At 40.8% G+C, this 14,619-nt stretch overlaps 1 protein-coding gene across 2 annotated transcripts in view; it reads left to right on the top strand.

Annotated features, from left to right (window-relative positions):
- col4a2 (collagen, type IV, alpha 2) overlaps positions 1 to 14,619 on the top strand; it is a 66,377-nt gene that overhangs the window by 43,490 nt on the left and 8,268 nt on the right. Inside the window, exons 5-36 of one of the 2 annotated variants that reach the window (XM_034886249.1) lie at positions 897 to 1,031; positions 1,125 to 1,169; positions 1,261 to 1,377; positions 1,479 to 1,547; positions 1,672 to 1,707; positions 1,913 to 1,966; positions 2,076 to 2,111; positions 2,243 to 2,284; positions 2,759 to 2,830; positions 2,949 to 2,993; positions 3,115 to 3,162; positions 3,255 to 3,290; positions 3,385 to 3,429; positions 5,148 to 5,202; positions 5,710 to 5,823; positions 6,782 to 6,931; positions 7,064 to 7,135; positions 7,333 to 7,484; positions 7,574 to 7,646; positions 7,827 to 7,933; positions 8,309 to 8,492; positions 10,109 to 10,153; positions 10,438 to 10,512; positions 10,716 to 10,814; positions 10,924 to 11,145; positions 11,285 to 11,446; positions 11,535 to 11,705; positions 11,844 to 11,987; positions 12,096 to 12,221; positions 12,321 to 12,502; positions 13,779 to 13,842; positions 13,953 to 14,027. In XM_034886249.1, the coding sequence (XP_034742140.1) occupies positions 897 to 1,031; positions 1,125 to 1,169; positions 1,261 to 1,377; positions 1,479 to 1,547; positions 1,672 to 1,707; positions 1,913 to 1,966; positions 2,076 to 2,111; positions 2,243 to 2,284; positions 2,759 to 2,830; positions 2,949 to 2,993; positions 3,115 to 3,162; positions 3,255 to 3,290; positions 3,385 to 3,429; positions 5,148 to 5,202; positions 5,710 to 5,823; positions 6,782 to 6,931; positions 7,064 to 7,135; positions 7,333 to 7,484; positions 7,574 to 7,646; positions 7,827 to 7,933; positions 8,309 to 8,492; positions 10,109 to 10,153; positions 10,438 to 10,512; positions 10,716 to 10,814; positions 10,924 to 11,145; positions 11,285 to 11,446; positions 11,535 to 11,705; positions 11,844 to 11,987; positions 12,096 to 12,221; positions 12,321 to 12,502; positions 13,779 to 13,842; positions 13,953 to 14,027 (3,052 nt within the window). The remainder of the gene's footprint in view (positions 1 to 896; positions 1,032 to 1,124; positions 1,170 to 1,260; positions 1,378 to 1,478; positions 1,548 to 1,671; positions 1,708 to 1,912; positions 1,967 to 2,075; positions 2,112 to 2,242; positions 2,285 to 2,758; positions 2,831 to 2,948; positions 2,994 to 3,114; positions 3,163 to 3,254; positions 3,291 to 3,384; positions 3,430 to 5,147; positions 5,203 to 5,709; positions 5,824 to 6,781; positions 6,932 to 7,063; positions 7,136 to 7,332; positions 7,485 to 7,573; positions 7,647 to 7,826; positions 7,934 to 8,308; positions 8,493 to 10,108; positions 10,154 to 10,437; positions 10,513 to 10,715; positions 10,815 to 10,923; positions 11,146 to 11,284; positions 11,447 to 11,534; positions 11,706 to 11,843; positions 11,988 to 12,095; positions 12,222 to 12,320; positions 12,503 to 13,778; positions 13,843 to 13,952; positions 14,028 to 14,619) is intronic. The other variant, XM_034886250.1, reaches the window with a different exon arrangement.

Below are 14,619 nucleotides of genomic sequence, written 5' to 3'. Positions count from 1 at the left end.
TCTATTAATCAGGAAATAAAAATGGGATATATTATAATAAGGTTCAGTTTGGAGAACCGAAACATACTTCCGCCACAGCCAGAACCTGTCTGTATTCTCTCTTTCATCACTCTGAATATAAAATTGTTACATTTAGCTTGCAGATTAGGGGGCTGTCTGCCGTGTCAAAAAGTCATCAATCAAAATCCTCTTTATTAAACAGCCCTTTACTTTATCTTTCAGGCTTGCTTGGCCGGTCATGTTTTCATTCAGTAGATATTTGACAGCAGAGTCTGGGTTTATCTGAAACTTAATCTCCTCACCGCTCTATTTGGCATATCTTGCAATCATGTGTTGATTCCAAAACTAGAACATGTAAAGTAATTTGTGTGTAAGACTCTATTATTGTGTCTGCTTGTTCTGGCCCAGAAAAGTTGGCAAGAACTAAAAGGAATTCAGTGGTGTAAATAAAAAAACATTAAAAAAAAACATTTTATTTTAGTTGTATTGCTTCCATCAGCTATTCTCTGACAGTGGACACATGTATCTATACTAGTTGACCACTGGATGGCTATAGAGAGCCTGGAGTGATGAAGGAGTGGATTTCACTAGAAAAAGGGTGTTTGTTTCCCCCTTGTGATGCAACCAGAAAATACAAGCAGAAAGTTAGGGATAGGGAAATATGGCAGAAATATGGGAAATATGTTTAATTTAAAAGATAATAGTGTTGTTGCATTGATGTGATGCTTTGGTTGCCTTAATAACACTAACACGCCCAGTTTTTTAATCTTGATTCTGGTATATTATGTGTTAAACTCTAAGCCAATGTGCAGCCTCTGACAATTTATTGGGTGTATTGCGTCCTCGTCCTTTATTTGGTGTATTGCAAATCTTGTATTCTATCTCTCCAATCTCAGGGTCACCCTGGTCCTCTAGGTCCTCAGGGCGCCCAGGGGCCTCCAGGGAAACTAGGTGATCCAGGCATCCAAGGACCAAAAGGGCAGAAGGGTGACCGTGGCCGTAGTGGCATCATTGGTCCTAAAGGAAATGTGGTAAAATATAATTTTCTTTTTCCTCTAATTGTTGAATCACACCACTCTTGCATGTCCTCTTGTTTATTTTGTGTGATTCTTGTCGCTCTGCAGGGAATGACCGGCGTTCCTGGGTTTTCTGGAAACAATGGCATTCCTGTAAGTCTATCCAGCAAGAGAAGCTCACCGTATTGATTCTGCTGGCAATGTGTTCTGATTGTTCTGTTGTTAATTGATGTTCGCTCTGCAGGGCCATCCAGGACAAGCTGGGCCACGGGGAAGGCCAGGTGCAGACGGCTGTAACGGGACACACGGAGAATCAGGGTTTATGGGGCCACCCGGCTATACTGGCGCACCTGGTTTTCCTGTAAGTGACACTCCAAACGTGGACAGTGATTTGTAAAATAAATAGAGTTTGATTTCCTGTATTTGTCCATTACTGACTGTCTTATTGTTTTCATCTAACAGGGACAGCCAGGCTGGAAGGGACAGAAGGGAGACTCTCTGGAGCTCACTGTGTACATGGAGCGCTTCAGGGTGAGCAAGAGGAGCGTACAACTCCTGGCTTTAAAAAGTTACACTTGATATTGATACTTGATATTGACTTGACAAAGTCTTATAGTTCTCATTAATTCATGAATCTCTGACCATCTCTCTACAGGGAGATCCAGGCTTTCCAGGGATCAACGGAAGACTTGTAAGACAATTTAATATATAAATAAAATTATATGATATACAGTATTTACTGTATATAAATGATATATATAAAAAATACAAAATGATTTGTTGCTGTATTCTGTATTCTGACCATGATCAGAGACATGATTAGATACTGGCTGTTAGATATAATTTTGTCATATCAAATATGCACTAACTATTTCTCAATGTTCTGTTATTGCCAGGGGCCTCAAGGAAACCCAGGACAGCAGGGTAACATAGGCTTCACAGGTCCAAAGGTAAGTGTGTGGTTGTGTGTGTTTGAGTGCTGTTTTAATTTTAGTTTGTGGAGCTCCTGCTATTAGGACGCAAAGTTCTTATTAGCATTCTGTTTGTGTCTTCTTCTAGGGTCCCCCAGGGCCTCCAGGTCCCCGTGGACCAAAGGTAAGGCAAGAATAATATATATTTATGTGATATAATAGAAAAGTGATGTATGAGTACCTCATGAAATGGTATCAAACAGGAACTTGAGTTTATGGATACAGCTTCAAGTGTTTTTTTGTTTTTCTGGACAGGGTACCATGACAAAAGTGCTTAAGGGACTCCGAGGAGAAAAAGTGAGTGACCATGTTTGTCAAATGCATTGCTAATATCTATTAGTCAAGTCTATTTGCATCGCTGCAAAGCAAATGCTATGGCAACAAAATGGTTTTCTGTGGCTGCACGGAAAATTCAGTTAGGCAACTTCAGTTGGAAATCTAAAGCTGTACTTTCCTTATAAGATTTGCAGTGGTGAAATGTAACTAAGATTTACTCAAGTTTTGTACTTATGTACAGCTTTAAGATGCTCATACTTTACTTCAATATTTTATATTTAATGCTACACTACATTTCAGAAAACAATATTACACTTTGTACTCCACTACATTTATTATTTTTTACTATCTGCCCCAACTAACTATATAATAACCCCTCAGATTTATCCCCTCAGATTTATACTTATCCTAAGTAAAGGATCTGAAAATTGGATGATGATTTGTTTCTCTCTGAGAGTCAGCTGTTTTTTGTTGTATTTCCTACTTCCACCACAGGGGGACAGCGGACTGCCAGGGCCGCCAGGAAACTCTACTCTTCAACAAATTCAGCCCAAATATGGCCCCCCGGTCTGTTCAACATGTTCATTTTAATTAATTTAACTACTGTAATGTTCAAATATGGTCTCCACGGTGTTATTGACACTGTCACATGCACCAATAACATCCTTCTCTCTCATTGTTTTAGGGACCTCGTGGTGAGAAAGGTCTGAAAGGAAACATGGGGGATTCGGTATGTGATCACTCATGAATCACAATCATACAAATGTAAAAATACATGGACTCATATTAACAATAACGCCTCAGCATATCTATTCCTTTGCTCATCTTTTCCTTTGTGCGATTTATTTCAGTCTGACATCAAAGGTGAAACCGGTGTGATGGGATTCCCTGGATCACGGGTGAGCACAAGCACATCTCTGCACATTTCAGCCAGAAACTGCCCTCTATCCGTCAGTTAAGTTCATGTCATGTGCTGTTTATGCCGTTCTAGGGTCCATCTGGTGCAGATGGGCGTCCTGGACCAAGGGTATGTTTGTGTGAAAAATTAGAGATCCTGCATTATTATTGTATTACCACATTAAATATAATTTAATAACTTAATGATGACAACTCTTTTTCAGGGGGATTTAGGTGAACAAGGACCAACAGGCAGAGATGGTCCTAAGGTGAGAATGCACTTGATCCTGGTCCCTAATTATGCATCTGTGAACCCAGGCAATGGGCTGTTCAACACACAGTTTTGTATAGTCAATAATTTGGGGCAAATGGCATAATTAACATGCTATTATGGGACTTTACTCCTCAAAAACATGATCAACAACATTTTGTACACATTGTTATCAGGTTTTAAGGCAACAGGTGAATAGTAGGGGTTGGAATCGATTTGCATTTTGAAATGCGATTCCGATTCATAGGCCAACGATTTGAGTCTAAACCAATTACAGATGCATCTCAATACAACAATTTTCTTATGTACATTTCCATGCGTGATTTAAAAAAAATATTCATATAAATATGAGTGTGTTAGATTTTGACATGCAGTATTTGTCATAGACAAGTTTTAATTAAATGTTTTGTCTACTGAGATTTTTTTTTTGTAGTCATTCCATGCTTAAGCCTTAAACATGCTTGTAAAAGTCACCTTCTCTCAGATGCAATTTGATAAAGTAGATGAACAGCCTTCATGTGTTACCTAATTATTTTATGTATGTCTTGTTACATCATGTGTATATACAAAATGTATTTATTTTCCTTTTGGCCATTTTTGTGTTTTTTTTTCCTGCATTCTTGCCTAGACTAAGTTGTTGTCCATTATCCAATCCGTTTGGAGAGAGTAACTTTTAAATACAAATCAACATCATGAAAAATAATAAAAATAAAAAATAAAAACTTTTAAGTCATGGTACTTTAATAATACTGCTTACATTGGTTCAAATTGACAACAATATCAGAGAATGCAAAAATGATCCGTGTCTAAAGACATCCTCAGACCCCAGAGTGAGAGATTATTTTTGTATTTCATGTTTACTGAAATGTTCTCTTTAAATATTCAAATGAGGCATTATCTAATTAAATATGTGCTCATTTTTATACATTACCAGAACATAAATCTGAACATTGGATGAAGCCCCATTGGTTGACATATTAGATACAAAAAAATTTTTCCGCAGAGGGAATTTTGGATACATCTTTTTATCACTCCATACATCGGAAAAACTGTCAACAGCCATAACAGCAATAATAATAGTTTTTGCCATTTTTTTAGGAATAATCTGTTGTATCAATCTGGATATGAATAATAAATTAACAAATCTGTTTTGTAAATACATTCAGAATATAGATTACTGGAAGAAACTGGAAAGTTTGGTTTACTGTAGGGAAGATTTCTGGCTCAAAACTAATTTTAAGAAAACAGCCTTTAAAGATATGTTTTGTAAAATTCCATACATTGTAATTGCAAAGTACTCTTAGACTTATCATCCTATTATTATTATTATCTTATATGCTTTTATAGGCCCATTTTTATCCTATACCCTTAGGAAAAACGTACAAATGCAAATAAACAAAGTTTATTAAAATAAAAACCTAAATGTGTAGTCTAAAGAAAGACATGTTGTGAAAGAAAAATAGCCCAAAATCTGAGAATTTGACCAGTGCTTTAAAAAAAATTGTCCGCCGTTTCTGGCTTTAAAAATCGTATTTGACCCTTGTCAGTGTTAAACCAGCCACAAGAACATAGATTCAAAGAATACCACAGGATATGTGTCACAGTCATTTTTCAAACCATGTGTGCACATCACAGCTTGTGATCTCCCTCATCAAAATGTCAAGTGAAACAGCAGCCGCTGAACACTGAAAGACTGACATTAAGTTTGTGTTTCAGGGAGTCAGAGGTGACCCAGGACCATTGATTTCATCAGGAAACTGGATTTCAGGAGGTAAGATGGTTAATACCAGAGAAACACTCAAATAGTCAGCCAAGAGAAAAGAGAAAGGGTTTGAAGGTGAAACCCACGGCAGTCTGAGAAAAAAGTTGCTGACATGAAGTGAAACTCATGGTGAAATGAGTGGCATTACTGAACTTTAACAGACCACACAAACTGGTCAGAGCTAAAAGGGAAGTGTTCAAGATGGATGTTGTGGGTTCATTGAGGAGAACTCTAGCAACAATGTCCGAGAGAAATCTTCCAATTATTACTCAAATAAGAAGAAAATCTAATTTGTTTGTATTCCAGAAGTATTTAACAAACAGAACAATAAGAAGTATTACTACACTATATAATTAAATGAGGATATAACATTTAGAGTCAATTCCATATCGTTCATATATAACGTGTTACAGAGCTGTGTGAGAATGAATTAAAGCTGTTGCCGGCAGTGTCAATGATGCATGAGCAGAAAATGCTAATAATTGTTTATTTTAATTGTGCTTTGACTTTGATAAGCTGGACCTACCGGTCCTCCTGGTGAGCAGGGTCCAGTGGGAGAGAGAGGCCCAGTTGGAAACCAAGGCTTCCCTGGACCCCCAGGACTCCCTGCCTCTGAAACACAGCAACAAGGTCTGTAAACTGGAGCTATACAAAGCGATTAATTCAAATACAACATACAAGTGAAGGGACCAGTATATTAAACTTTTAATGGTCAAATTCTGAAGTCAATTTCATTCATACAGTATATCCCCAAATCACAAATCTGTAAGTATGCACACCAATGTGACATTCTCTATCTTTAGACTCTTGCCTCAGATAAGAAAAAACCCACACTAAAAACTTTAATAGGGAATAATGGAGAAAAAAAAAAAGCTAAAGAAAAGGAACAGATGAGGGATCCATCATCCCGGACATACAGACATGGAACACATGACATACATGCAGTAGTAGAATCACTACACAGAATCACAATTTGAATAATGACAATATTAACTTAAATACAACAAATACTTAAATATAAATATAAGATTCTAAGAACAAATATTCTTTAGTATGCCTAGACTGTACGGTGACCTATTTGGAACATAAGATATTGATCAGAGGGATAAGAGGCTATAAGGCGTGAGTAAAGTGGGTCTTATTATAAAGTTGTATCTCCATGAAATCAACTTACTATTCCAGTAGAAACCTCTGATAGATTTAGGCTACTAGTCTATCAAAATTAAACAAGTCACAGAACCCTGTCCTGGTTACCTATGCCTTCTTTATATACAAACCATCAATTACTCTTTATATTTCCTGTTTTGACATAAGAAAAGGAATATGAATTGAAAGAAATGCAAAACATTCAACACAACATTACAACATATTATTTTTTGGATAAAACATTTAGGCTACATTACATGTGACACAGTTTAGCATTGTCACATTGTAGCTGCTTCAGCAGATACAACAGATGAAACTCACAATCAGAATAAAACGTGTTCTCCAAGATGACTCAAACTGTTGATAAACTGAACAGTCAAGAGTTTTAGCCAAATGCCAAAAATAAAAAATATTCTCTTAAATTTCTTTCTGTATCTGTTAGTTTGGGATTTCATGGGGCCATTTGGTATGAAGGGGGAGCCAGGAGATAAGGGCCAACCAGGGGATCCAGGGCGTCCTGCTGACCGGGCAGGACCCCCAGGCTCTAGCGGGCGCCCGGGGGTCAGGGGGCCTCCAGGACCAAAAGGAACATGTGAGTGAGTGAGTGAGTGAGTGAGTGGGTGAGTTCACACTAAGGTTTTTAATATTTTATGTTACTTTCTTGTTCATTTGAAACGTTCTCCTTTGGGTCAGTACCTTTACCTTTACCTCTATACATCTGTAGGGGCTGAGTTCTTCAAGGGGGCTCCTGGTGGGAGAGGAAGGCCTGGCAATGCAGGCTATAAAGGACTGAAAGGTGCTGTAGTTATGTTCTTCATGCTAAAGAAGAATGTTGATAACATGATGGATTATTTTATTAATAACGTAAAAGGTTTTCTGAAGTACTTACGCTTCCATATAGTTAACCCTGAACAAAAGTCAAGTTCATTGTCACAATATCTTATGTAAAACACTATGTTGCTGACTTGTTGGTGCAATGGTGTGTACATTCAGGTGATCATGGGTTGTGTGAATGCACCATTGTAAACTCTCCACCGGGGCTACCTGGCCCTGCCGGGGAAACCGGTGATGCTGGGATGACCGGAGAGTTTGGTCAGGAAGGTGATTTAGGAGAACCAGGCCCCCAAGGAGAAAATGGATTTCCTGTAAGAATAATTGAGTCATCTCCATTCTGTCTTTTCCCTTGTTCATTTTTAGGGCATTCTTTATTTCCTTACACTCTTCTGTGTTGCAGGGACCTCCCGGGCTCCGCGGTGAGCCGGGGCAAAAAGGTCGGAAAGGCGAATCGCGTGAAGCATCACAGAAAGGTGAACTGCACCTTTTCGTTCATCAAATCGGCACCAGTGGGACAAATGGGACAAACCAGGCATTATCCTCTCTGCTTTTTGTGTTCTCATTGTATGCATATATGTGTTTGTTTGTGTGTGTGTGTGTGTGTGTGTGTGTGTGTGTGTGTGTGTGTGTGTGTGTGTGTGTGATTGCTACAGGATATCCTGGAGACTCAGGGGATCCTGGACGAGATGGTGAGACGGGAGCGGTTGGTGCTCCGGGCCGAAATGGTTTGCCTGGTAGTCCAGGGATCCAAGGTCTTCAAGTGAGTCCATCAGTCATAATGGAAGTTTTATATTGTGCATGTGTGTCATATTCTTTTGACTTAGGCTGCCTACAGATGAAAGGCATTTGCGCCGCCCGTTCTATTGATTTCCTATGGGGAGGGTGGCGGCGCCCAACTATGCACTGCGCTATCCCGGACATGGTGCGCTGCTGGAATTTGCTGCGTTTACGAAAGCGCGATCAATGAAATAATAGCATGTCATTACCTAGCAACAGGAAGTAGCTTGCTTGCTACGCTTGATGACGAATACTTGCTCTGCGTCCTACCTAGCGGTGTGTGGAGAGCAAATCGCTTATCATGTGTATGCGGCTTTAGGTCAGCAAAAGTGAGATTATCTGTTTTTGACGATAACAGGGAGAAGGTCCCAAAGGAGAACCTGGAGACAAAGGTTTCCCAGGTCGGCCTGGTCGACCCGGTGCACCCGGACTAAGTGGAGAAGAAGGTAAAGTCCTTGGGGGAGTCAAGGGCCAACGTGGTTTACCTGGTGACGATGGCCACGCAGGCTATGACGGAGTTCCAGGAACACCTGGCAGCCCAGGTGAGAGGTGGCTCACTGCCTCCTTCCGTCCTTTTATTCCAACCTCAATATGGCGTTGCATATTTCTCATACAACGCTTTATGTCCCTAAAGTGATTTGACCTGTTTTCACTCTAAGTATTTCCCTTTACTTCACCTGTCATAAAATGCTTAAGCGGTAAAATGGAAAGGCGTATTAATGGCGTATGAGCTTAAGGTGCCAATGTTGTGCTCATTTTCAGGTTCATAATAGTATTTTGAGGTTGTACCAAAATAGGGTTACATGGTTTCATTTTCAAAAAGCACCATGTTTTTGTAGTACTGCACATTGTTGCAGTTCCTCTTTTCACCCAGTGTGATGACCTCACTGTTTTAGCTACAGAGTGAAGCATCTCACTTCTATCCCATCTTTGTTGGGAAGCGCACATACGCAGAAACTAGGTAATGCGCAGCACTACTAGCAAGAAACTAGCGATGTTAGCGGTTAGTGACCTCATTCTCAATTGCAAAACACTGCCACAACACACACAGCTTTGTTTTTGTTCCTCCTTAGGATTGTGTCCTAGCTTACTCCCCTTTCTTCTGTTGTAGTTTCTGTCTTGAGTTTCCCTTGAGTGTCTGTATGTTCTGTTTCCTGTTTTATTTTGATTGTCTGGTTTTCTGTGCTGTCTAATCTATAGTTTTACTTCCTGTGTTTTCCCGCTCCTGGGATTACCTGATGTCTTCCACCTGTTTCTCAGCCCTCTTGTCACCTGCCTCTCCTTGTCTCATTACCCAGTGTGTTTAATGTCTGTGCTCCCCTCATCTGTTGTGAGATTGTTTTATCTGTCTGTGCGTGGTTGCAGTTATCTCGTTACAGTAGTTTGGCTTTGCATTTTTATTCTACCCTGAGGTCTCTGTTCCCCGTGAGTTTTTTCACTTTGGACTTTTTGCATTTTATAGTTTGGGATTTTGGACTTTGTTTTCTGCATTTTTGGTTTCCCTTTTGTGTGCCCTGTTTTGTGGAATAAATCCTGAATATACTCTCCTGCCTGACTCTCCTCTATGTTTAGGTCCTCACTTTAATGAAATGTAACACAAGTTAACCCTAATCTACAGAAGACATTGTATAGAACTACTGACAGTACATGTCCCCCTTTCAATGCAAAGTTTGGAAGTGCGCCCTCATTTATAAGAAGTCTCCCGGCTAATCCTGCCTTGTACAGACCAAAGTTGGAGAAACAGCTAGCTAATGTGGTATTAGCTAAAGTGGTTAGCACACACCAAATGTTTTGGCCAATGACGTAGACGGGACTGCCGATTTTAAACAGCTCACCCAGAGACTGAAGGCAGGATACATTCAGAAACCTGTATCTCACCCAAGTTTAAATGCGTGTGGAAGCACCAGAGACACAAAATAACACCCCAATTTATTTTTTCATAATATGGGCACTTTAAAAATGGAGGAAGCATGACAAGTATATTTTGCTATTTGATTTACTTTTCTTTCTTTGCCTCCTGTTGTCTACTTTATTCAGGGAGTGCATCCCTCAAACCAGCTGCAGCGAGCGTGTTTGAGATACTGCTTGTGCTTTTAAATAACTCTTGTTCCGATTGCCTCTCTTTTTCTCTCTCTCTATAATTCTTTGCAATTGAAAGGCGGCTGTAGTCCAACAGGAGATGGAGGACAGATGGATGTAACAGGTAGCTGGTATAATAACATTTTCACCTTATTGCTCCCTTTGTAACAACTCTGTTGTGCTTTTGCCTCTGCAATATTGGACTTGTGTGCATGATGACGTTCAAATGGTTTACAGATTAAGTGTACGGAGATACCAGTTAATATAATTATAATGCCATGTTATGAAAAAAAATCCACGCTGGGCAGCAGACAAAAAGTAATTGCACCCAAATAGTCATTTTCACATCAACAGTTTTTACATGAAACCATGATTTTTCTCTAAAGGCTGTTTATTCTTTTCTCTCAGGTCCATGTGATGCTTTTCCAGGACCTCCGGGGCTGCCTGGACCTCCAGGACCCAGTGGATTACCAGGTCCCCTAGGTAAGAAGGGTGGCAGTAGCTCGGTCCGTTGGGAGTTAAATTGGGAACCGTGGGATCGCTGGTTTAAGTCCCCGTACGGACAATAGTACGGTTGAATAAATAGTATTAATTAACAAAACGAGACATTTGTGGTGAATGTTCCCCACACAGTACCTGCTTTGATTGATTACTAATGCCCTGTTTATATTTTTGTGAACCAACAGGTGAGCCGGGTCAAAAAGGACCACATGGCCCACATGGAGCACATGGAGAGAAAGGAGAAACAGGAGATCAAGGCATAGGTGGCCGTCCTGGACCACCAGGTAAGGAGTGGGAAGAAAACACTACTGGGCAGTAGTCCCATCTGAACTTTGATTTGTCTTTAATCCAGATCATTGTATTTTATAAACATTTATGGCTCTTCCAATCCAGGTTTTACCGGACCCCGTGGAGACTTGGGGTTTCCTGGCAGAAAAGGTTCAGTAGGAGCGCCTGGACTTCCTGGTGCGCACGGTCGTTATGGGGCACAAGGTGAGAAGGGTGCTCACGGAGAGATCTTTGGAGCATCACCAGGGCCTCCCGGAGATACAGGGCTGCCTGGGCTTCAAGGGAATAAAGGCGTGACCGGTGATCCAGGAGAGCAAGGCTATCCAGGTTTGCCATGTCGTTGTCACTGAATTCACCTTTCTCTCACTTCATCTTGCTTTGCTTCATTGCATTACTTTCAATATTGGTGGCATCTCTTGAAAGAATACGCTATTGTCTAATGTTCTTTTTCATCTGTTACCTCCAGGAATGGACGGCATGCCTGGTATGATTGGCTCCAGGGGGGAGAGGGGCCCTATGGGCCTGCAGGGGGAGGAAGGGAGGTCTGGGCCAGCGGGCAAGTACGGCTACCCTGGTGATCCCGGGCGAGCAGGTCCACCTGGGCCACGTGGTGATATCGGACAGCCAGGTTTGACCAACAAACACACTGACACACTCTCTCTCAGAAATATTTTTGTTCATGTCTGACGTCATTTTCACGTCATCCTGCTTACCAGGTTTACCCGGAGAGAGGGGAACTGAAGGAGACCTGGGACCTCCAGGTCCAGTTGGATTAAAAGGCAACCCAGGAACCCACGGTAATGATGGTGCCTTTGGAGAGCATGGCCCATCAGGTGAAATGGGAAAGCTTGGTGCAGATGGACACCCAGGACTTCCAGGAATGAAGGGTTTGTTCCTCAGATGTCATCTGTTCCTTAAAGAATATAGACTGAAAGGAAATATCAAATCTATTTGTCCATGATTTAAGCTGTTTTGGTCAGAAAAGTTTGTCTTCTTTGATGTCTGATGATCCCTCTCTTTCTCAGGATTCAAAGGGTCTTCAGGCATGTCAGGGTTTGAGGGTACCAGGGGCAAAATAGGAGTGAAGGGCTTCAGCGGGTTTAATGGGGAACCTGGACTGCCAGGCCAAGTTGGCTTAAAAGGAGTGAAGGGTCAAAGTGGAGAGAAAGGTGAGTCGGTTATGTTATAAAATGTTTGGGATCCCACTGGGACTTAAGTCGGTTGTGTTCTGTTGGGACCAACACATAAATGATTTACTTAGCATCTCTGTCTGCCAGGTGATCGTGGTTTGAGAGGGGCACCCGGGGCCAAGCCTCACATCCCTGCCCAGATGATTGTTGACATGAAGGGAGCCAAGGGAGACAAGGGGCATTTTGGAAATCAAGGTTTCACTGGGCCGAGAGGTGTGCAGCGGCAGAAAAGTCTGATATCTGTCACTTTTTCCTTCTCTCCTCCGTTGTCCTCTCTCGCTTCACTACCTCACATCCTGCTCTGTTCCACAGGTGTTAAGGGTTTGCCCGGTGTGCCAGGCGATGATGGAACCCATGGTCTTCCTGGTAACCCCGGCAATAAGAAAGGCTACCATGGAGATCCAGGACCAGAGGGGCTGCCGGGGATGAAAGGAATGCCTGGCCTTACTGGAAATCGAGGAATTACGGGTTTCGATGGAATGCCAGGCAAAAGGGTGAGCCAAGGGCAGGGGGGGAATATATTGTACCAAAGACGGGACCGTTTTCTCCAATTAAGAGAAAACGTTTTCTCCACTTAGAAATTGCGCTCATGAAGCACAGCATTTGAAAGCTCAAAGTCTCATGATTCCAATAAGCACACAAAAAGCGTAAGATGACTTATAGCGGTTATAATACTGTAATTAATTAAAGAAAAACAGAAAGATTCTGCACAGCAAGTGTCTAAAGGTGAGTGTGCATCCATCCATTTTTCCTTGTGTCTTTATTCACAGTGGTGAAAGATCGGCAAACATTTTTTTTTCCTACAACGCCAACAATCCAAGGAATTAGAATATCCAAGCCATTTTATCCAAAACGAGCTGGTCCCCTCACAAGCTTGTAGGCCTAGTGTATATGATAAATCAATTGGAACTCTTTCATTTTACATTTCTTTTTTTTAATCTGTCTCTTGCGTGTCCTCCGGCTTTATGAATAAGGCACTACTAAATTGATTAAAGTATCCCTTAAAGTGCCCATGGGGTGTTATGTTTTGTCTTTAGTGCTTCCACACACATACAAACTTGGGGGGAAAAAACAACCATGCTGTTTTGACTGAGATACAGGTTTCTGAATGTCCTTTACATTCAGTCTCTGGGTGAGCTGTTCAAAATTACCACGGCTTTCTAGTAACTAGCCGAGACAAGGTGGCTAATAGTAGCATGCTAGTGCTAGCATGCTAGCTCGTTCTCAATGGCAAAACACTGCTATAACACACACTAGTTCACCATAACATAAGAACTACTTACATGTCTCTGTTCTGCAGGTATTTCACAAGTGTGCCCTAATTAAGAAGAAGTCTTCCAGCTAATCCTGCCTTGTACTGACAAAAAGTGGAAAAACAGTAGTTTGCTGATGTTATCATTACCTAGCTACTGTGCATGTGTGACTCCCAACAAAGATAGTAAAGAAGTGAGATATCTCACTCTTCCCCTAAAACAAGGACCCAAACACACAGGGTGTAAACAGGATATGCGGCAATGTGCAGTACAACAAAAAGATGGTGTTTTTTTGAAAATGAAACCGTGTGAACCTATTCTGGTACAACCTCAAAATAACTTAATATGAGCGCTTTAACAAAGTACTAATTGCAATTGTTGCACTCTGTCACTATGTCACTTGTTTGTCAAATGTTAATTGTTTTGTGCTACGAATACATGTTTAATACATTTCTTTCATTCCCACATCACAAGCAAACATAAAATATTCTAATATAAATTGCTCATTATATTTCAGGGAATTAAAGGAAGTCCTGGTGCCTACGGCGCAACAGGAGACAAAGGAAGGAAGGGAGTCAAAGGTACAACCACAAATTGAAACTCCAGACAGATGGAGATCTAGAAGTTACTTATAAATTGACTGTGATAAAATTATTTGTGCAAAATAAGTGCTTGTACATTTTGATTACAGGTGAGACAGGTGCGCGCATAGACCTCCCAGGAACCACAGGATTGAAAGGAGAGCATGGTCTTTCTGGAGAGCCAGGTACAAACTGTAGCTCATTAGGCTTGTAACAATTTTTACACAATTGTCTCATTGTCATTTTTTTTCCATAATCATGGTTTCTTTGTTTAACTTGATTGCTTACATTAGCTAAAGTCTGAAATTATTCGACTGGGAATTGGTGATTTTGTTTAGATATGCCAAATTGTAACTAGAACTGGAAGTAGTTATGACGAGATCCGCGCCCTGAGGATACGCGGAGCTCACGAAAGAAGAGTCCACAAAAGTGGAGCTCACAAATGGAGATACCAAAGCACGGCAGTAATAATAACAAAAATCTCAAGTTTTGTGATGATAGCATTTACTGCGGCAGGGAAATTGCCATTGCAAATTTCCCTTTTAAATGCATTGACTTATTTGCCAAAACGCATCTCCATTCATTATAGCGCTCCCTGACTACTCTTCACTAAAATTGGTACAGAGCCTCAAAGTGGGATGTCGAACAATGATACCAAGTTTTTCTCTAATACCTATTAATTTGGCGAAGATATTCAAATCAATGTCAATTCAATTTGATTTAGAGTATCAATTCATAACAAGCGTTATCTCAAGACACTTTACAGATAGAGTAGGT

Source organism: Etheostoma cragini, chromosome 11 (assembly GCF_013103735.1).
Source record: "Etheostoma cragini isolate CJK2018 chromosome 11, CSU_Ecrag_1.0, whole genome shotgun sequence".
Taxonomy (NCBI): Eukaryota; Metazoa; Chordata; class Actinopteri; order Perciformes; family Percidae; genus Etheostoma; species Etheostoma cragini.
This window is presented reverse-complemented; position numbering and strand designations above follow the sequence as displayed.